The 23,639-nt window shown below is 43.3% G+C and overlaps 1 protein-coding gene across 1 annotated transcript; it reads left to right on the plus strand.

Moving 5' to 3' along the window:
* Positions 1-1,724: 1,724 nt before the first annotated feature.
* Positions 1,725-23,303, plus strand: LOC145412196 (uncharacterized). Its single transcript, XM_080282123.1, has 10 exons — positions 1,725-1,869; positions 6,224-6,232; positions 7,099-7,199; positions 8,219-8,308; positions 9,080-9,157; positions 12,212-12,344; positions 17,872-17,999; positions 19,040-19,208; positions 22,652-22,873; positions 23,014-23,303. The coding sequence occupies exons 1-10, from the start codon at positions 1,725-1,727 to the stop codon at positions 23,301-23,303; spliced, it is 1,365 nt and encodes a 454-aa protein (XP_080138249.1).
* Positions 23,304-23,639: the final 336 nt, after the last annotated feature.

Here is a 23,639-nt window from a genome sequence, read left to right on the forward strand (position 1 = left end):
ATTATAACGATGAATATGAAAGAATTATACCAAATTTGAAAGTAATAAGGAGCACAGATTAATGTATATGGATGTCGACAACAGTATAGTGATAAACTAAATTGAAGACAGCGATGTGCAAAGAAAGGTGCAGCGCATGAGAATAAGGCAATAACAGCCGTAAAAAAATAATGAAAAGTTGAAAAATGGGAAGGCGGATGTTAATTAGATTTGTGAGGAAATTATGAATTCATGAAAGGCTCTCACACAGAAAATAGACTGTTGGATATTATTTTTCTGATGTCCACCAAAATACGCACAGGAGAAAAAATATGCGGGGTGGATGTGGATGTGGTTGAGAAGATTAGGAGAAATACACTGAGGTGGTCTGGACATGTGGAGAGAATGGAGAATGAAAGACTGACTAAGAGGGTGTATGTAGGTGAGGTGGAGGGAGGGAGAGGGAGGGGAAGCCCGAGGATGAGGTGAAGGGATGGAGTTAAGAGGTATATGAGGAAGGGGGGGGTGAGCTGGGGGGAGGGCAGTCAAATGGTGGGTGACAGAGCGACTTGGAGGCGTTTTGTCTGCGGCCACCCTTTGCTGGATTAGGGTGTCGGGCTATATATAGATAGATGGATCTTTAAAGTGAACGCTGTGATGATATTTTGCCCACTCCAGATCTAAGAATACTCTCTCTTCATCTTGAATGCTGAGAAAATATTAACTCTCATATAGTGCTTGTCACGAAGAAGTGCAATGGAAATGTAGAGGCACTGACTGTCTTATTTTGCCTCTGAGCTACAAAAGCACTTAAAATCTATCTCTCTCTCTATCTATCTATTGCCAGACGCCTTAATCCCGTAAGGGGTAGCCACAAACAAATCACCTCCATGTCGCCCTGTCCCCCGCCATTTCACTGCCCTGCTCATAGCTCACACCCCCCTCTCTTATATACCTCTCCACTCCATCCCTTCAGCTCATCCTTGGCCTCCCCCCTCCCTCTCCCCCCCTCCACCTCACTCACATACACACTCCTCGTCAGTCTCTCACTCTCCACCCTCTCCACATGGCCAATCCACCTCAATGTGTTTCTCCTAACGCTTCCTATCACATCCACATCCACACCACCACAGTCGTGCCCCAAACCCCTTACTATCTTATTGCATATCCTCAACCAGTCGTTTGTGCAGAAGTGAGGAAAAGATATGGGACTTAGAAAGGAACAGGAATTGTGAACAGAAGAAAAAAGAGTTTAAAGATGGCATAAAGGATGAAGACAGCAATATATATAGATTAATTTAAGGGAGGAGAGAGAGAGAGAGAGAGAATATGCAACTATGAGACTGTGAAATAGTTACTGATATGAAAGGGAAGAAATAAGGGAGAAGAGAAAGTTAGAACAATCGAAAACGAGGAACTAGAGCAGCATAAGAATGAAGAAAGGTACGTTGTAAGAGATTCGATTAAAACACACACACACACACACACACACACACACACACACACACACACACACACACACACACACACACACACACACACACACAGAACACTATAATACGTGATGCGTATGTGAGGGAGGGGGGTGACAAAGGAGCACTAAAGGAGAGAGAGAGAGAGAGAGAGAGAGAGAGAGAGAGCAGTAATAGTGTGGAGTGGAGTGGTGTGGGAGAGGTGTGGTGCGGTGTATGATAGGAGCGATCAAAATAGGTGATGGCCGCAGCAAGTTTAATTAATGTGGTGACATGGCTGGGGTACTGCTCACACGCCACCTGTGCCACCCTTGTAGACCACCAGCATATAATTTCCGCATACCCAAAAATAACGCAATAACTATACTCAGGTTTGACTCTCACGTTCCACCCTCCCGCCTCCAGGGGGAACTCCAAGGTTAGGTGTTAAGACTTTTTTTTTTTTTTTTTTTTGCAAACTCCGGAACAAAAAATTGTATTGCGTAATGTGCATGTAGTTTAGTACAGACAATTAGAGGAAATTGTACAGGAGAGTATGCATTCCCACTCCCAGTATTACTGAAACACTGACAAAGTTCGGTAAAGGGGGTGGCCAGAAGTTAGTCCTAAGCGGTGTTGAAAGGGGAGCTCCAGCTCTCCGTATCACCAGCTTTCCATCTACTTCGGAAGTACTGCTCTATTCGACTGGTGCGACAGTCTATTACAGTGCAAATATTCAGTGAGTAAAGAAATACTCACTTCACTAAGGGATTTTACAAAATTGTATAACGATTCTTACAACGAAAACCTAAGCTAGTCACTTAATCTGACTAAAACTGAGAAAATCCACTCATCACTGATTCCCAAATATTTCCAATCCGTGTAAATTACCATTATAATAGCAGACAAGGGAATCAGTTAGCGCCTCTTTATTTCGGCAAGATCCAATAAGTGTACCAAAATTTAAGTAAAACAGTACAACCGTAATCAGCTTCTTGCTAAAGTGAAGGATCGTTGTGATGTGAATGTGGATGTAGTAGGAAGCGTTAGGAGAAACACATTGAGGTGGTTTGGCCATGTGGAGAGGATGGAGAGTGAGAGACTAACGAGGAGAGTGTATGTGAATGAGGTGAAGGGGGGGAGAGGGAGGGGGAGGCCGAGGATGAGATGGAGGGATGGAGTGGAGAGGTATATGAAAGAGGGGGTGTGAGCTGGGAGCGGGGCAGTGAAATGGCGGGAGACAGGGCGACATGGAGGTGATTTGTTTGTGGCCACCCCTTACGGGATTGAGGCGTCTGGCAATAGATAGATAGGCAGATAGCTACTTGCACCAGTTATGCCCATATTTCTAACGCTACTTGAATGCATAGTAATGTTTCGATACAGGAACGACAGATCATCAGTGTAGGTGAGCCTCCAGGAGTTGTTTCATTATCTGAGCATTAATAACCTCTGTTTCCTCCTTATTTCACACCTCTGTCTCCTGCAGAGGGAGTGAGGATGAAGAAGTATAGAGGCATGAGCTGTGGCGAATGTATAGGAAGGAGGCAATAAGCGTGAAGAGGTATAGAGGCATGAGCTGTGGCAGACGCATAGGAAGGTGGCGAAAAGGTTCTATACTTAGCCTTGCTCACCGAGAGAAGAGACCTGAGAGAGGGAATTAGATGGAAGAGGCAGAGAGAGCAGACAAAAGTCGTTAGTCTAGCTCGCTCCGGTGCCTTCCCTCTCTCTCCCTCCCTCGCCGCTGGAGAATAGTGGAGGGAGAGTGGAGGAGCCGGAGGGAAGGCGAAATTCATTGTTGTAGGCCCTCCGCTCCTCAGTCTGTCTCATCCTCACTCTCTGTCCGCGTTACGTCATGATATAGATAGATAAATAAACAGACAGGTAGGTAGACAGACTTATATAGACTGAGACAAATTATACGTAAATAGATGCAGATAGACAGACTGAGACAGGGAAACAGACAGGCAGATAGATACATAGATAGATAAATGGATAAATAAGGACCGACAGACAGATAGATAGATGGAGGAATAGATAGAAAACTACAGACATGGATCAACAGTTCTCCTGCTAATTGCACCCAATATCATTATTACAATCTCTTAAAGGACACACACACACACACACACACACACACACACACACACACACACACACACACACACACACACACACACACACACACACACACACACACACACACACACACTTCTGTTTGCATCCATTTTCATTCTTAGTATCCCTTAAAGGATATACATACATACATACACAAATAATACACACACACACACACACACACACACACACACACACACAGGAACAATATCACTTTTCCGGCATCGACTTGTCCGGCACTTCCTTTAATTCAGACAAACTTACAAAAGGGTACTTGAACTTCCCGCGCCTGCCAGATTAGTTTACCAGGTGACCACAGATGGCGTTGAGTGAAGAGTGGACTTTGATCGTTTACACTGCATATCTTGGAAGTTGGTGGTGATCTCTGAATTTTGTCTAAGCGAGGCGTGGACCTTGCAAGAGGGGAACAAGTCAAGAGTGAGGGCAGTGGAAATGAGTTACATGAGAGGAGCATGTGGAATGACATGGAGGGACAGGTTGACGAATGAAGAAGTGAAGGAACGCTGTGGGGTGGATGTGGATGTGGTTGAGAAGATAGGAGAAATACACTGAGGTGGTTCGGACATGTGGAGAGAATGGAGAATGAAAGACTGACTAAGAGGGTGTATGTAGGTGAGGTGGAGGGAGGGAGAGGGAGGAGTAGACCGAGGATGAGGTGGAGGGATGGAGTTGAGAGGTATATGAGGGAGGGGGGAGTGAGTTGGGGGGAGGGTAGGCAAATGGTGGGTGACAGAGAGACTTGGAGGCGTTTTGTCTGCGGCCACCCTTTGCAGGATTAGGGCGTCGGGCTATAGATAGATAATTTTCTCATTTTACTTATATTTAATTCCGGCAATGCTTCTAACAAAGATGCAAGTGTCAGTGGTGATGTCAGGCATAAACAACACCCCAGTCTGATACAGTGAAGCCTCCTTGACTGTGGGTTAATGGGTCCGCCAAACTAACGCGGATGTGGATGTGATAGGAAGCGTTAGGAGAAACACACTGAGGTGGTTTGGCCGTGTGGAGAGGATGGAGAGTGAGAGACTGACGAGGAGAGTGTATATGAGTGAGGTGGAGAGGGAGAGAGGGAGGGGAAGGCCGAGGATGAGATGGAGGGATGGAGTGGAGATGTATATGAGAGAGGGGGGTGTGAACTGGGAGCAGGGCAGTGAAATGGCGGAGGATAGGGTGACGTGGAGGCGATTTGTTTCCGGCCACCCCGTATAAGGGATTGAGGGGTCTGGCAATAGATAGACAAAAACTAAATCAGTGATGAAACCCCTCAATAACCAAATAAAGCAATAAATGGGAATAAATGTTAACTGGTTCAGGGCCCAAAAGTTTACACCTAAATTTCTGCACAATACCCGATTAATGTCCGCTAAAAACACTGGCGGGACTGGGTCGGCAAAGTTTGCATAAATTCTGCTGCTCTCGATCGTGACCCAGATGACCTTTTTATCTCAAATTTCTGTTCCTAACTTTGTACAGGCATTGTTATCGATGTATTTTGTCTGTGAATTCGAAAGTCTCACAATTATTCACCGTAAACTATCACGTCCTGTTATTGTGAATGTGACACTTATCAAATTTCTCATTCTTTTAGTTAAGTTTACCCCTAAATACTATATCGCCAGTTTATTCTTAGTTACTACGGTACCACATCGTAATTTTCAATATGATGATTGATTAACGATGCTGACAAAACACACACACACACACACACACACACACACACACACACACACACACACGAGTTTCTGCTTGTTATAGCGGAGGGAAGAATATAATGTTTGTAACCAGTGGCGTAAACCTTAATGGAGTGATGTGGACAATAAGTAATGTGTGTTTCTCTTGCAGGTGACAGATGCCACGTCTGGCCCTTGCCTCCCTCCTTAACTTCTTCCTCTCCCTGGCCTTAGGTGGGTGCTGCTCACACTGGTTACACTCCGTGGATGTGTTACGGGATGGTAGACTAAGTTAGGTTAGTATGTTAGGTTAGGGTAGGTTAGATTAGTCAGTGGTGCTGCACGGCCACCACGTGAAGGAGTCCCTCTCCATCACCATTATGAGAATGTGATATTTGAAGAGTGTCCGAGAGCGTGTGAAAAAAGAGTGAAGGAGTATTAAAGTGGAAGAAAGTGTGAATGTGAGTAAGAGATGTCAAGTGAAACAGACAAGTGACAGTGAGTATGTGTGAGTGAAACGATGAAAAAGTTACTGTGACGGATGAGAGTGGGTGAATGTGGTAGTGGGTGGAAGAGTGTGTGGGAGCATGTGAATGAGAGAGTGCGTTTGTGTGTGTGTGTGTGTGTGTGTGTGTGTGTGTGTGTGTGTGTGTGTGTGTGTGTGTGTGTGTAGAGAGAGAGAGTGTGTGTGAATGTGGTAGTGGGTGGAAGAGGGTGTGGGAGCAGGTGAATCAGTGTATGTGTGTGTGTGTGTGTGTGTGTGTGTGTGTGTGTGTGTGTGTGTGTGTGTGTGTGTGTGTGTGTGTGTATTAGATTAGGCTAGGATAGGATACCACAGCATGACAGCATCTAGACGACTGCAGGTTAAGCTACGTAAATTTTGAGTTCCCAGTAGTTATTTTACTAAGTTAATCCGAGTATACTGTGTTTAAATAAAAAAAAAATAAGATATAAAGTTTCATGTACATCTACCGCTATTCTCAGGATCTCAGAGTAAGTTTTCTGCAGTTCCATCCCCCTCAAATGAAAAATCAGAAGCATGTTATACGAAGGTCAGGGTAGTTCATGTCCTAACGCAAAAACTGTCCATGGATCACCAATAATATGAGTAAAAATAATGTTCAGGAAAGAAACTAATAGACAAGGAAGTTTATGTAAGGTGATATCAGAGGTGTGTAGGAAAAGGTGTGGTGGTGGCAGTGGATGGATCTGTAGGTGTGGTGGTGGCAGTGGAGGTATCGTACAGGTGCTGTGGTGGTGGCAGTGGAGGTATGGTACAGGTGTGGTAGTGGCAGTGGAGGTATCGTACAGATGTTGTGGTGGTGGCAGTGGAGGTATGATTCAAGTGTGGTGGTGAGAGTGGAGGTTTCGTACAGGTGTTGTGGTGGTGGCAGTGGAGGTATGGTACAGGTGTGGTGGTGGCAGTGGAGGTATGGTACAGGGGTGGTGGTGGTGGCAGTGGAGGTATCGTACAGGGGTGGTGGTGGCAGTGGAGGTATCGTACAGGTGTTGTGGTGGTGGCAGTGGAGGTATCGTACAGGTGTGGTGGTGGCAGTGGAGGTATGGTACAGGTGTGGTGGTGGCAGTGGAGGTATCGTACAGGGGTGGTGGTGGCAGTGGAGGTATCGTACAGGGGTGGTGGTGGCAGTGGAGGGATCTGGCAGATGTGGCAATGGCAGAGTAGGATTGCATAAGATGGTAGAAAATAAATGCTTAGTGGATGAGTTATTGCAGTAGTATTTACAAGTATGGGAAGGTTTTTGACTGCATTTAGCAATTAGTTTATAGCATTATTTTATCCGTTTTTACTTTATATACTAATTATATAATGAGTCACTTGATATTCTATCTGTCCACAGTTGTGACAACTTCTCGACCTGCCGTAAATGAGACTGGGCAGAAGATGTTGGCAACCGGTACCACTACGGTGTTAACCAACAGGGACCACCACGGGCCCCGGGTCAGTCACACTCTTATTGGTTGTTATTGTTGTTGTTGTGGCTTCATGCTCATTTGGACGTGAATCCTGCGAGCTAAAGACTGACATTACTCTCTTCCTGCAATCCACTGTCTTCCTTTTGTGGTACAGTACAAGAAAAGAATTGGGCAGGGGTGCAGTCAATGTCATCCAAGAAGATCACGCGCCATCCATGCAGACGATGGCATTTATCACTGGTTCACGTTGCTGTACTCATGCAGAGGTAGGTCGACGAGGCACATCTTGCTTGTCAACACTTACTGTATGGATCTCAAAAGGCATATGAGATTTCTTTTCATATGCCAGTTATCCTCAGTATTTACTATCCCCCCCCCACACACACAAAAAAAAAAAAAAAAATCCAGAACTACATGAACGTATTTCTGTGCAGGGATTAAGTAGTGCTCAATTTCTGTATATGTTTGTCTGTCACTGTTACTAAAGAAATATCCAATATCACCGCCATGGATTGCTGGGCATATCATCCTAGTCAGATCCAATACTGGTGTTAGTTTCTTTGGAGTTTTTTCATCACCAATGCATGACGAACACTACAGTCGTTCGTCTATTACAGTGTCCCGTAATAAATAAGTAAAAAATATACAAGATAGATGAGGGGCCATCAGGAACGTGATTCGGGGCATTGCTAGAGTCTACGGGAATGAAGCACCTCGCGTCCGAAAGATCTTACGGAGCGACTCTCGACTGCATCAAAACACTAGCCAGTTTCGCCAAATCAGCCTGGTGATTTGTTTTTAAGGGTTGAATGCGCGAAAATTTATGCATTTCGAGACATCTGTAGCTTATATGTGATCATCCCGTATCTCATTATAAAGTGTAATTAGCAACGATACAGAAAGGTCAGGCGTCTTCTGTCATCATATGATTTGGAGATTATTTTACAAAAAACTACAGCTTTTCGATAAGTCTGTGCCAATAGTTTTAATAATAAGGTGCTGAATATTGTACCATTTCCTAACCTTCTTCCCTCTGCTGGCTAGGTGGACGTGGCACACTCTGGCAACGTGTCCACGGTGCTGGGACAAACCGCCTCGCTGCGTTGCCGGGTGCTGAACAGAAGCAACCAGTCGGTGAGTGTCAGGCTGGTAATGGTGGGAAACTAATTGGCACCCATACCAGTGCAGTTTGGCCATGTGGAGAGGATGGATAGTGAGAGACTGACGAGGAGAGTGTATGTGAGTGAGGTGGAGGGGGAGTGGGAGGGGGAGGCCAAGGATGAGATGGAGGGATGGAGTGGAGAGGTATATGAGAGAGGGGGGTGTGAGCTGGGAGCAGGGCAGTGAAATGGAGGGGGACAGAGCGACATGAAGGCGATTTGTTTGAGGCCACCCCTTACGGGATTAAGGCGTCTGGCAATAGATAGATAGATAACCAGTCACAGCAACAGGAATGTTGATAGAAGGAAACAATATATGGTAGTTGCTGCTAATGAAGGAGCAAAGGTAAGCCAGCAAACAAGAAAAACATATACCGTAAACTGTGACTAGAGATATTATACTCCTTAAGGTAGGTGATTCTGTAATGATTTCCTAGGTCTCTCAATCTCCTCCTAAACCGGGAATAATAATGACATATACAGTGAAGGAACGGACAGGGTGAGGAAGCCGAGTGGTAGTCAGTGTTATGAACGTGACAGAGTGAGGAAGGTGAGTGGGGTACTGTAAGGGTTAAGCAGAGTAAAGAGCAATTCCGATTAGGTGTGAGAGAAGAAACGTAGCGGAAAAAAGCAAACACTTTAGGTGGAAATATGGTGAGTGTGTCTGTAGAATTAACATGGTGAGTGTGTCCGTAGAATTAATATGGTGAACGTGTCCGTAGAATTAAGACCAGGTGTTTTGCAGGTGTCGTGGATTAGACACCGGGACCTACACCTGCTGACAGTCGGACAGTACACCTACACCACCGACCAACGCTTTCAGGTGAGCCATTGCCTATTCATTGCACCCTACACATTCTCTGCATTACACACTCACTGCACCCTACACATTCTCTGCATTACACACTCTGCATCTTACGCATTCTCTGCATTACACACTCACTGCACCCTACACATTCTCTGCAGTACACACTAACTGCATCTTACACATTCTCTGCATTACACTCACTACACCCTACACATTCTCTGCATTACACACTCTGCATCTTAAACAATCTCTGCATTACACACTCACTGAGCCCTAAACATTCACTGCAACTTAACCACATTACACTACACAGCACCTTACACACTCAAATGCATTACATTCCCTACACCCAACATATTTACCTCTTTCTCTCTCTCTCTCTCTCTCTCTCTCTCTCTCTCTCTCTCTCTCTCTCTCTCTCTCTCTCTCTCTCTCTCTCTCTCTCTCTCTCTCATTAATTGCCATTTTCTTTCTCCCGTAATTATTTTTCCTCCTGTTTCATTCTGTTTCTCACACGTCAGTATTATTACCACCCTTTCTCTCTCTCACGCCCTACCTACCTCACCTCCCACACCATCCACCTATCCTCACACACCGTCTATATATTGCCTTACATTGCACCAACTCTGCCTCACTCATCATCCACCCACCTTGCGTTACATACCACCCGCCTTGCCTCACATACCACACATCTTGCCTCACATAAATTATCATCCCCCTCGCCTCAGATACCACTTGCCCTTCCTTACTCGTCTCTGCTATGTCAGTATAATGAGCACATATTATGCACTGATTAACACCACAAATGCACACTGATTTCATGTTCTTATATATGTCATTGCAGTCCAATCCTGAATATATCTCGCATTACCCTCTTACCTTCCTTTGCAGATATTACATGCGTCTTTCATTTACTTGATGAAGAGGCAAAATAACGCTGGATAGACGAAAAATCAACATATCAGTATTCCCTTCCATATTTAACGCCGTCATGGATCACCTGTCTTTTATTCCCGGATCAGAGACACTTGTAATCAGTGGTGTCGTCTACAACATATACGTCCTCTACATTACATTCGTCCCAGTCCTTCGTTTATGCAACAGGTCAACTCTGGAACTGTCTCTCTCTCTCTGTATTTCCTACCTCCTATGATCTCTAGTCTTTCAAACGCAGTGTGTCCAGGCATCTCAAAATGAACTGATATGGAATTTGGCTCTCTGTTGTCTTGTTTTTTTTTTTTTTTTGCCTTGGAAGGTGTGTTTTGAGGGCTCCTGGCCTTTGGTTCCTTCATCCTTGCATAAAAAAAAAAAAAAAAAAAGAAAGATAAAGAAGACCCCATAAAAGAGATTCTATCCGGATGCTGCAGATCGCATCGAGATTAAAGTTCACTCATGCACTACAATGATGCTTTTTTTTACCCTTGATTTCCTGTCTTCAGAAGATGGTATCCAGTGTAGGAGAGACTTTTCTGACTGGAGAGGTTAGCTTTCTTTTTCCCCTTCATGAGAATAATGTACTCAGACGGTAAACAAAACTGTCTGGCAAGAATAAAATAAAAGCGACGTCCTCTAGCCGTTTGGCCTGTCAGGGAGCAGGGGCTGGGTATACAAGAATATTGCACTACAAAATATTGTAATAGTCAGGGTACAATCGACCTGCAGAGAAGTACAGTCGGCATCCAAAATCATGTCATCTGTCCTGATTTTTTCTCCACTGAACTTTGAAAATTAGCCATGTGAATCCACAGCAAACGTACACTTATGAAAACGATCAGTGGCCCAAAAAGTTATCATTGCCGCCCGCTTCTCATTACCGATATTAATTTTAGAAATTCATAGAGGGAAAAGCTGAAGATGAAGGCAGAACTTTCAATACCGCCTGGACAATGCATCTTATTACAAAAAACGGGTATTTTCTCTTTTCCTATCGCACCCTCTGTCTTGTATTCGTTGCCTTATTCATACCGTATCATTCATTATCTTGGTATTATAATCATTCACAGCCCTTCGTCGACCCTTCTCCTCACGTTATTCAACACTTTTACCCTTTACCTCGCAGCCCAGTTCTCTCATCTCCCTATTCACGGATGAGACTCACGAATGAACGTCTGTCGTAATTATGATTTATGGGTAGAATTTACGTATCGAATCTTACTATGTGTCTTGCTTTGTCGGGAAAAACAAATATTAGTTACGAGATGCAAGTTATAAGGATCTATTTTATATTTTTTGCTCGAACTACTGTACTGTACAAGGAAAGGGCAGTGCATGAAACTTGTCTTTTGTTCCCCATGCATTGACAAATCATCGTTAGGGGTAAATGGTAAGTTTGTGACTCTCTCCCACACTCACTTGTTTATGGTCCTTCATCTATACGTTTTCTCTTCCAGTTGTACGGCTGGAATGATTATTATATAGCTTCCATATTCGAAACTGTCCTCACCTTGTTCAGCTGCGCTTCCCTTCACCTCGCTGTCCCATCCTCTCCTCTTCCCATTCAGGTTTATAAGAATGAACACAGTCATCACTCAGACTTTCCATAACGTGAGGTATATGATGCAGCAGCCAGTACGATTTTGAAACAGCCTTAGGTCACAAATTACATTGCTTTACGGTAAATGGTCTGCCAGATTGAGTTTGCGTGGCTTATCTCTACACGTTATTAAGATCCATGGACTTGGCACTGCACCAGATCTCCATAATGTGGTGGGAATGATGCCGAGATTCAACACAGTGGACGTAACTTGACCAATAAGCGATATAACTAGCTTAGCAATACTGGGACCGATGTTTAACCACCATATCAGTTAGTGTCTCACGTTATGGAAACTTTCTGGAGAGGGAGCAACGTTATTCTTCCATAGGCCAAGCTGTGGAGAGAAGATGGGACAGTTAGATGAAGGGAAAACCAGTGAAACAAGGTGAGGAAAGCTTAGATGACTGACAGTAACTTGCCACGTCAGACTTTTTCTCAAGTTATGGAAGGCCTGCGAAGAGGTAGGGCTATATTCTTCTGCGCAGGTGCTTCCCCCCCCCCCACCCCAACTGACCCGCCTCTCTGTCCGTCAGGCGCTGTACGAGGCCTCCACAGGGGACTGGGTGCTGCTGGTGGCGTCTGTGCAGAGGCGGGACAGGGGTGTGTACGAGTGTCAGATAGCCACCACACCGCCAATAAGCCACTTCGTTGATCTGAACATCCTCGGTTAGTCTCTCTCTCTCTCTCTCTTTTCCTTTTATTGTCTGGAACTTTCTGTGCTAGAATCTTTATAAGGTTAATCACTTGAGCTTTATTAATGAATGTATATTTTTTATATATTTATATATCATTTGGCTGACGGTGATGTGAGAGGTGACAGTTTGGACGTACTTCAGTGTGTGTGTGTGTGTGTGTGTGTGTGTGTGTGTGTGTGTGTGTGTGCGCACCATGAATCACACCCAAAGTGTAGCGTCAGGTGAATACAAATATTTTTTTCTTCTTAGATGTATAAATCTTCGTAGACAGATAGATACTGTTAGATAGATAAATATAGATAGACTGATAGCTAGATATACATATAATATTGCAAAGCTAGACACCTGAACTACAATATTACTGTTTCCTTTGACATGAAGAGTTGAGTTGTGGACTGTTTTTGTCATTAAGAAATATATTGCTCTTTAACTCATGAAAACCTGATCTAAAAATCTTTCTATTTTTTTCCTCTGTGGCCATTTATATGAATATGATGGACGTTCGTAATATGATAGACTCAGTAATGTTTTGATGGGTAGGCTACAGTCCAGTCCAAAGTCATTATAGATTTAATATTTTTATGAGCACTCTCAAATACAGTATTGATATATAATATTGGCTGTGTTGGTGGAAGTGCTGTAATGTTGATGGTGATGGTGTTAGTGGTGGTCGTGGCAGTGGTGAGAGTGACGTCAGTGTTAGGTCACGTCCATACCAAATGTTTGCTGGCACTGGCGGTTGTGGTGAAGAGTTTTTCACCACTGTAATCTATACAAGCTCCCGAACGCACCTGCCTGCGTCCAGTGTTGTCTTTTGTTTAGTTTTTAGTGATACAAAACACTTGCCTGCACCTGCCTGCGTCCGGAAGCATTTCAAGCACATGTAGCCTTAGGGATAGTGATGGCCGTGGCAGTGGTTATTCATATTTTAATTTCATTAAGCTAAGTAGAAGACCTTTTGTAAATGAATACCAGGTACATGTAGAAGAAAAGCTACACTCCATGAATTGGGAGGAAATGGGTCTGGAAAATCTGTGGAATGCGTATCGTGTGTGCATAGTTAGGAATGGTGATGCAGTGTGTGGTGTCGTGAGGTTGAAAGGATAGTGGAAGATACGAGAATGAAGTGTGTACAGTTGGTGCAAGAAAGAGGATCAAAAGTAAGATGTAACGAAAACACTGAGAGTAACGAACATGGGAAGTGACTGGTAGAGAGAAATGAGAGAAAGGTTAAGTATGATCTTGGAAGAAAAATGAATATAAACTGTTCTGAAAATAGGGAACTATTTTGGAATCACGTGCTAAAATGTAGAAACGAGAGTAGAAAGGGTGTGAACATGTGAGTGGTGAAAGTGGAAGAATGCTAACAGCTGGAAATGAAGTAAGGAGTAGATGGAAGTAATATTTTGTAAGGCTGATGACAAGCAATAGTGAGACCAGAGCGTTAGTAAACAGGATTGGGCTTGTCGATGTACAGAGAAGGGATGTGGTGCCGGAAAATGTGACACTGACCGAGATGAAAAACCCTTAGAAAGGTTGATTCACATCACTGAACTAGAACAGCATGTACAGCAACCTACCTATGGCACTAACCACCTTGGAGAGAGTTCCGGCATACGGTACTTGATTTCTTCCTTACAACTAATCAATCTGCCTACTCGCTCAGCTTTTCTCTTCCGTGGACTTCCTCAGTCACAGTCTTAGCCTAGTGACTAGTCCTGTCTCTCCAATTCCGCATTTGTGACAGTGGCATTGCAGATTGGGAAGCCATCAAGCAGTACTTCTTTCATTTTCCATGGAATGATTGTTGCATGCATGGCTGACAAACATCACAGTGTGATTCATACATAACAGAACTTATTCTCTCGGACATGAAATCATACACTCGTTTCTCTTATCCTCTGAATAATGCAGGAAAGCCGCGGTTCATCACTTTTATTGTAATGGTATCCATAGGAGAGAGATGGCTTACAAATGCTACTGGCTTTAACCTAACCCTGTATCTCACTGGCTTTACATTCTCGTTCGGAATCGTGTCAAGTCAGTTCTTCGTTTTGCAAAAAATAACTTGTTCCTTTTAAATCCTTTGAGTTAAATAACTCAAAAATTTCCTGCTCCATCTGGCACCTTGCCAGAAACCTCCTAAGCAGCATCACTTCTCCCCGTCCCTCCTCTCTTACGTTCTTACAGTTCTGATAAGGAACAAACTTTTTCTCCTAGCATTTAACTTTGGATGATTCCAGTGGTTTTCCTCCTTCTCTTCTGCCCTCTGACTTTCTCGCGTTTGTCATTAATTTGTCTTCGAAAAATGAACGTTTTGACCTCACTGGTTCCATTACGAATTAGGCATTAGGTTCTCCACATGTCACAAACTATACTGCAGCTAGACACGATTGGACAAACAATAGGGAAGTAGGTGGCCTCATCACCCTCATACACAGACATACATTATACATCAAACAGAACTACACGTAACAGAAGGTAACACCACAGAAATAAAATTAATATAACTCAAAATACACAGATACGCGCAATATTGTCAACATCTATATGCAACTACCATCATACCCCCAAGGATACACGCCATGCCTTACTCCACTCCAGAACATCCCTAAAATAATAATGTCAGGATATTTACATGCAAAAGGCCCCTCAAGGCTAAACACACAGACCCAAGACAACCTAATTCTGGAAAACCTGGAACATCTGAACTTTATAAACAACCACTCAAACCCAACTCGACCCCCACACATACGAAATGTATGAGACGGACTCCTCTCTCGACATCACCCAACGTACCCCTGCACTAGCCATTCAGACATCTTGGAAAGCATCACATTACCTTTCACCAGACCACCTCCCCATCATCATATTTCATACAATAAAAGCAAATCCAGAGAAACAGAGGAAAACATTCAACTACAAGAGGACAAATCGGGCACAGTCACTCAAGACACAGAGCATGTATTCACTGGAGAGGTTCACCATAAATTCTTTCGACAGCATGGACAGCATTTACCTCTTTAAACAGAATCATTGCAAGAGCCACCAAATCTCATAGCACTGGTGACAGCAATAAAAATTCTAACCCCATCCTTTCCCCTCAAATAATACAGCTGATTAAGGACAAAACAACTAAAGAAAAAGACTCAGCCAACCCCAGCAGAGCCTAAATAGTATTATAAATTAACTAACCAGTATGTATAAGTAAGAAAACTGGAAAAATTTTGTGGACACCCTCGATTGCAGAAAGAAACGCAGCAAATTTTGGAAGACAAAAAGAAATATCTACACATCTAAAACTTTCCCTCACTGACTCACGAACTCCCGCTAAATAATGACGGAAATATTCCCAGCAACAGGAAGCAACTATGCATCAGTAACTCACAAAAACACAGGTCCTTAAATCAGAGCCAATCCAAAAAACAGAAAAATCAAAAGAAGCACACAGACTCTATCTTCATCCATCTTACAAGTATAGCAATTGATTAAAAAAAAAATCCAAATCAATAGGTCCTGATCAGATTTCAAACATCCACTTAAAGCATCTTGGTCCCACAGCAATTATTCTTTCACTGCAACTTTCACTTTTTCCTGGACTCACGTGTTTCCCACTTAACCAACCATTACCACTGGAAAGACACCCCGAAATTCTATGGCTTACTCTGGACACGTAAATTACCTTTTCTCGGGACACATGCAACATCAGTGCAACATTCGCAGCCTTTCCTCTAATATTCTTTCTGTTCAGCACCACCTCTCTTCCTCTAAACCCTACCTTCTTTTTGTTACTGAGACTCATTTGTCTGAGGCAACTGATAGCAAACCTTTCTCTGCACCTTCCTACTTTCTGTATACTCACTTCAAAGCCAAAGGTGACTGTTGTGTATATGTACAGTCGCGGCACATAGTCCTTGACCAGGGTGTAAGGGAAAGTCAATGCCACCACATGGCTTCACTGCTTCGGAACACGTTCCCTTACACCCCCTACCTTCTTCCCCCATCATCCCCTGCAGGGGGTGTAAGGGAAAGTGTTCCGACGCACTGCAGCCCTGTGGTGGCATTGACTTTCCCTTACACCCTGGTCAAGGACTATGTGCCGCGACTGTACGCTACAATATATCTTGTTCCAGTGTTCCAGAACTTGAATCTTCTGAATTGTCTACTTTCTGGCTTTGGCTTTCCTGTTATTCTCTTACTAAGAGTAAATATATTTGTGCTGTTTACTTATCTCCTAATTTTTTATGAATAATTCTTTGACTATCTTTGTTCTAAAATGGAACATAGCCTACCAATTTCTCCTTTCTCTGAAATCTCCATTGTAGGTGATATCAATGTTCACCAAAACCTTTGGCTCTACTCTCCTATCACTGATCCACCTGGTGAACAAGCCTAAATCTTTTCTATCCTTAATGACCTAGGACAGCTTGTACAGCACCCTACCAGTATCCTTGACCTCCTTGGAGAGAGTTCCAAAAGACGAATAATTGACCTTTTCCATTCAACTAATTCTTCTGCTTATGCTGTTAATTTTTTCTCTCCGCTGAACTCCTCCGATCACAGCCTTATCACAGTAACCTGTCCTACTGCTCCAGTAATGCTGTGGACCCTCCGAGGAAGTGGCGGCTTTGGTACTTTAGAGTTGCTGATTGGGAGGCCCTCAGACAGTACTTCTTTGATTTTCCCTGGAATGATTATTGCTTCCATGGCCGGGAGCCATCTGAATGTGCCTTGCGCATTACGAAGGTTATTCTCTCGGGCATGGAAGCATACATTCCTTTCTCATATCCTTTGAATAATGCAGAGTATAGAAGCATATTCTCCCTTCTCCTATCCTGTGATTAATGCAAAAAAAATAAAAATTGTTTAGTCACGCTTGTTCTAATGCTGTCCACAACAAGGAAAGGGCCTTCAAAAGATACCGGAGCCAACCCACCCCTGAATCTCATCTCTTTTCTGTTTCTAACCGGAACCGTACTAAGTTTGTGTGTGTGTGTGTGTGTGTGTGTGTGTGTGTGTGTGTGTGTGTGTGTGTGTGTGTGTGTGTGTGTGTGTGTGAGAGAGAGAGAGAGAGAGAGAGAGATGTAATGGTTTAGCAATGCGAAAGTAAAAGAGGAAAATATGAAAATTCAGCGGTTATAGTTTCACCCTTTGAGGAGTACTGCATCTATGGAACAATATTCATAAAAAGAGGCGGAAAAAATCTGTATAAAGAGCCAGTAGCAGTAAGAAAGTATATAATCTACAATGTGTTGAATATTATATAGATGAATGTACCCTCTCTCTCTCTCTCTCTCTCTCTCTCTCTCTCTCTCTCTCTCTCTCTCTCTCTCTCTCTCTCTCTCTCTCTCTCTCTTTGTTTGACACTTACTTGTTGTAAACCACTGGTATGCTATTGGCGTAGTAGTGTATTGTGCGTACTCGTGAAGTTCGTGTTTATATATGGTTGGTTTATGTATGGAAGGTTGTATTAGTGGAGTCTGGTGTGTGTTTTGCAGAGCCGCGAACAGAGATCCTGGGCGGGAGGGACCTTCACATCAACACAGGCTCGACCATCAACCTCACCTGCTTAGTCCTGCATCACCCACGCGCACCTGGGGCCTTTACCTGGCTACATCAGGGCAAGGTAGCTGCGCCTCCGTACACAGTGCGTTACCGCCACAGAGCTGTTATCAGTCAGTTAAGTCACGGGTCAAAATATAGTCTATGCTGTTTGATAAAACGGACTCAACTTTGCAAAACGTGTATCCTTCTATCGCAGTGCCGTAAACCGTTCATATGGAAGAATTATATCCAGATTCTGAATAGTTAACTAGACAGATACAACAGTTTTGGTCCGACTAGGTCTCTCATTAGGTGAAGACGATTTGATAAAAATAAATTCATCCATTCCACATGCTCTGGACCTGATTTAGATTGCTGCAAATAAAGACAGGAGACTCAGTTCACTCGGAGTGCTACTTGATTGCTCTGCTTCTTTTGTGCCTATACTTTCTTTGTTTTGGGGGCACTACTTCACTCCATTTCTTAGATTTGAAGTAAAGCTGAAATGTTAATGACCGTTTTAAATATTTCTACCGTCTCCCATCTGGCCCTATAAATAATAGTTATCATAGTTTGTATTAATGGGAACAAGCCCAGTCCCACTACTACAAACCAGCCACCTGAGTCTCCGTGGTAATAGCAAGCAGCTCAGTTAGCATGGAACATACGGCTGTCGAACAACAAGAACGTCAATATATAATACTCAACTGAAGTATAATTCAAGCCTAACAGCCTTTGTCCACTCTGATCATGGTGCAAGACAACGCCACTTCAACAGGCTATGCATATCAAACATTATTCTCCCAGAGTAACCAGTTATCATACGTTTTCTCTTTAAATCACATCGTCCCAAATAAACAATATTCTTATCAAGCCTAACAGCCTTTGTCCACTCTGATCATTGTACAAAATCCATAGTGCCACTTCAACATGCTCTGTATATCAAACATTATTCTTCCAGATTAACCAATAATCATGCGTTGTCTTGTTTAAATCACATCGTCCCAAAGAACACTATTCTTATCACAGCCCCGTCTGCTACAAGCTCATCCCCAGCCTTACTGACCTTCATCGCATTCCCCACCAGCATCCCATCCTATACAGTTTCTTGCTGACCACCAGGAGATCCACTACGACTCAGCTCGGGGCGGGGTGAGTGTGGTGACGGAGGCGGGGGAGTTGATGCGCTCAGCCCTCCTCATCCAGAAAGCTACAGCCAGGGACTCGGGCAACTACACCTGTCAGCCTACGGGAGCTGCACCAGCCACAGCAAGGGTCCACGTCCTTCTTGGTCAGTCTCTCTCTCTCTCTCTCTCTCTCTCTCTCTCTCTCTCTCTCTCTCTCTCTCTCTCTCTCTCTCTCTCTCTCTCTCTCTCTCTCTCTCTCTCTCTCTCTCTCTCTCACAGCCACCTTCATACGAGAGATGAGGTACAAGTTTGATCATTGTACTGAGTATTTGCAGGTTTAACTTCACATCAGGTATACTGTAGGCATATAGAACACGACATATGGCCTAGTGGGTGGGATAAAGACTCTGATATTAGACTTTGAAGGCCCAGTGTCACTCCTAATTGGACTAAATCATCTGGGGGGATCACACAAAATAGCTGAACAAGTGAACGGAAAGGATAGAAACAGTTTTATACTTCAAGAAAGGAATATCAACAATTTAGGTGTTATACTAGGATGCGTTAGGAGAAACACACTGAGGTGGTTTGACCATGTGGAGGGGACGGAGAGTGAGAGACTGACGAGGAGAGCGTATGTGAGTGAGGTGGAGGGGGGGAGATTGACGAGGGGAAGTGTACGTGAGTGAAGTGGAAGGGGGGAGAGGGACGGGTAGGCCAAGGATGAGATGGAGGGATGGAGTGGAGAGGTATATGAGAGAGGGGGGTGTGAGCTGGGAGCAGGGCAATGAAATGGCGGGGGACAGGGCGACATGAAGGCGATTTTTTGTGGCCACCCCTTACGGGATTAAGGCGTCTGGCAATAGATAGACAGACCATGTTCACCATTTCCAGAATAGTCCTAACATTAATTATTCCTCCAGTTCCTAACACTTCCACATGTACTTTCTTCAGTAAGTGCTACCACCATTAATAGTCAATGCAAAAAGAAGTAGCAGATGGAACACTAAGGCCCTGTGCTTCGTATAATGACGGATTTTTTCTAATGACGGTTATTTACACTGAGACTACATTGGTCAGTTTTTCATAATCATTATAACCTACTTCACACCATCACAACTGCGGTGGGAAGCAGGATGAGGAAAGAGAGTAAATTATCACTTTCTTGAATGAAATGGACTCTGTATCCCATCATTAAACACTCAGTCCTTTGAAATATAAAATAAGCGAATTGTATCAACGTGGGAATTTCCACCTTGGTTGTGTATTTACAAAAAAAAAAAAAAAACCTACCCATCGTCTCTGATCCAGGTAGACCGTAATAATACTGTTAGATGAAAACTTGACTATTAAGGATGATTCCCAGTGCTGGCTGAGTGACATGTGAACTCAAGTTGTGACTCTAAACAACTTTTATCAGTAACTTTACTTTCTACAGTCAATACTTTCTGATACTTGAGTTTTCGACACACACACACACAGACACACACACACACACACACACACACACACACACACACACACACACACACACACACACACACACACACACACACACACACACACACACACACACACACACATACATACATTTCGTACAAAAATAATTACCATCGACTTCGTCTACCGTGAATCTAAATAACTTTTATTAATAACTTTTCCTTCTACAATCAGTACTTTCTGAGATCAGAGTTTCGACACACACACACACACACACAGATACATTTCGTACAGAAATAATGACCATCGACTTTGTCTACCCGGCTCACCGAATGTTACTAATGTAAGATAACTGTGTGAATGTTAGGTTTTCTCCTCGTCACTGAACCCAGGAAGTCAGATGTGTGAAGCAAGATAGCCGACGCTGTGCCATGGGAGGGAGTGACGGGGAACCAGGAAGTAAGGGCCGGGAGAGCAACTTGCAGGAGAGAGGAAGAGCAAAGTTGTGCTTGGCTATGACAGGAGTTACCATGTATGGAACTGTCTTTACGTTGCAGTGATAAGGCCACGTACCTCGTGACTCATAACGTGTAACCTTCAACCAGATAAGATTTGATTTATTATGACTTTACACTAAAGCTTCTATGACTCACTTGCAGATTAATAACGCTGCCTGGAGTTACCTGGAGTAGAATATTTGATGTCCCGACCATGAGATAGTTAATAGGTTTATGGTGGAGAGTGTTGTCGCCTTCGAGCAAGAGCGCGAAATTGTCCCCTTATAATATTTGAATGTGAGTGCAATTTTTCTTAACACTGGGTGGCAAGGAGAAAATATATTTTTATGCCACTTATCTTAGACTCGATTTAACTATGCTTTCCCCGACTCATAACCATTTCTATTACTGTACATGGCACTGGCAAACAAACACAGCCAGGTCTGCCTTTACGTTATCTCGAAATGTACTGACAGAGGCTTTTAAAATATACGCGTAACTAGGATATTTAGATCTTATCAACACACGTTTTTTATATATCCTATTAACTTCATCGTATAAGTTTTAAAAGGGTAATTTGTTGCTGTGGCAATGGATTTTGTTTAACTCTTAGAATTGAGGAAAATCTTTGCGGAGAACAAATTATGTAACATCACTTTACTTATGTGAAATGTTTTCCAATTTCATTATATATTTCTTCTTTTACAGTTGTCACCTGAGCTATGCACACAAAAAATTTACTGTAGATAACATAAAGGTAATTTACTTCACATTACATCACAGTCGCTAAAGAGAGGGGGTGAGGGAAGCTTCGGACCCTCGATTTTACGAACTCACTGTTAGTTAAACGGAGGCTGGAGGGGAGGTAGAGATGGGCTGGACTTGATAGGGAGCCGCATTCTCCAGTTGTAGGACTTCTGCATTCATTCTGCTCTGGTATAGTCTGGGTTATTTTTTTTTTTTAATATGCGTGTCATTTAGAATACTAATTCATGATTTTGTGTCACACATCTCCAAAACCCCATATGGTAATACTTAATACATTTTTGCTGCTACGATTATCAGTTCATGTACGTGAGCTTTTCTGTTTACTTTCTTGGCAAGTCATATGCGTAGGAACACTTTATATCATATTTGTCCATATCCGATTTCACGTAATAGGCTAATTGTACGTTTTTTTCAATGTGTCCTACTCTAGGCAAAGGCTTCAGGGCCTATCCCCAGAGCATATCCCCAAGGCTCAGTAGTCCTCCTACATCTCCACATGTCACCACTTCGGCGCTAACACCCACTGTCCATATTGAATACATGCTAGGGCTGTCAGACACGGGACTGGTAAATTGGTAATCTATTTGAGTGATCAGGTCAATCCAGCTTGCCTGGCAAATCACAATTACACGTAAATTACAGGAGGGTAAGGCTAGGATTTGCTCATGGACTGCCAGATGATATAACTGATGCATGTTGAATTTTTCTTCGGGAAAAGAAAACTGGAAATTACCTTCACTCAGAAGAGCTCTATAAACTACTAGATCATTAACACCACTCATATAAATTAGTTCTGATAGCCTGTTACACTTAATTCAAGTGATTAGTACACCTTTCGATTTTTTTTTCTTTTGTTAATTAAAAATACTTATGTTTATGTGTTTGCTTTTGCTTTTTCTCAGATGAACAGCGTGCAGCCATGCAGGGTGGCGTGAGTGGCGGTGGATTCCCAGTTAACGCTCTGCTGGTGGTGTGGGCGGCCTGTACCTGCTTGTGGTGGGCACGTCTCCTGCCCCTGCACATCCACCAGTCAGAGACAAGGGCGGCCTCGTACCAAACCTACTCCGCCTCATCATACACCCCGCTGCCTCATCTCGTCCCTGACAGTTGCACACATAACCACAGTAAGCACAAACGTCCTGGACTGCACTGATGTTATTTTATCTCCAGTATTATACCAATGTTAAAATATACTTTACAGACACAATAAAAGGTAATAGAATGAAAGGGTCTCAGTCACATTTTAAACCTTATCTCCTTCCAGAAAAAGATGTGGCTGCCATACACACATACGCCAGTGATGGAGCAAACAGCCACAACAAATCCACCAGCGATGGAACAAATACCCACCACACAACCACCAGTGACGGAACAACCACCCACCACGCAGCCACCAGCGATGGAACAAACAGCCACCTCCCACCCACAAAAGATGGAACAAGCAGCCAATACACGACCACAAGTGATGGAACCAATGACTTTCACAAGATTTTCATAAACGAACTACCAACTGGACCAGTACAGGCAGCGTCAGTGGCTCTTTTAAGCTCTTAAGCTTTCAAATGAGCGATGCTTTTATACTATAGTCCTTTGGCCAGATCTTGTATTATCTGGCACTGTTTCGACTAAGCGAAAAGGAAGTACAGTGCTGACTTTGACTGTACCTCTCATCGGATTATGAGCAATATTTTAATACCAGTAACTTATAGAGTTTCCAGTGGAAAAATATTGGACAGCAATGAAGTTATTTTTAACTGTTTTTTATTCTGTTAATCCTTGACACTTCAGACTGATCCTATTACATCTGATTATTATTATGCAAATCAAAATCAGCAGGTACAATAATTTTACGTAAGTAAACTGGCATTAGAGAAATACAGTATGTTTAGA

Source organism: Coenobita brevimanus, chromosome 92 (genome assembly GCF_032717465.1).
Source record: "Coenobita brevimanus isolate Jiangsu-jjx chromosome 92, ASM3271746v2, whole genome shotgun sequence".
Lineage (NCBI taxonomy): Eukaryota > Metazoa > Arthropoda > Malacostraca > Decapoda > Coenobitidae > Coenobita > Coenobita brevimanus.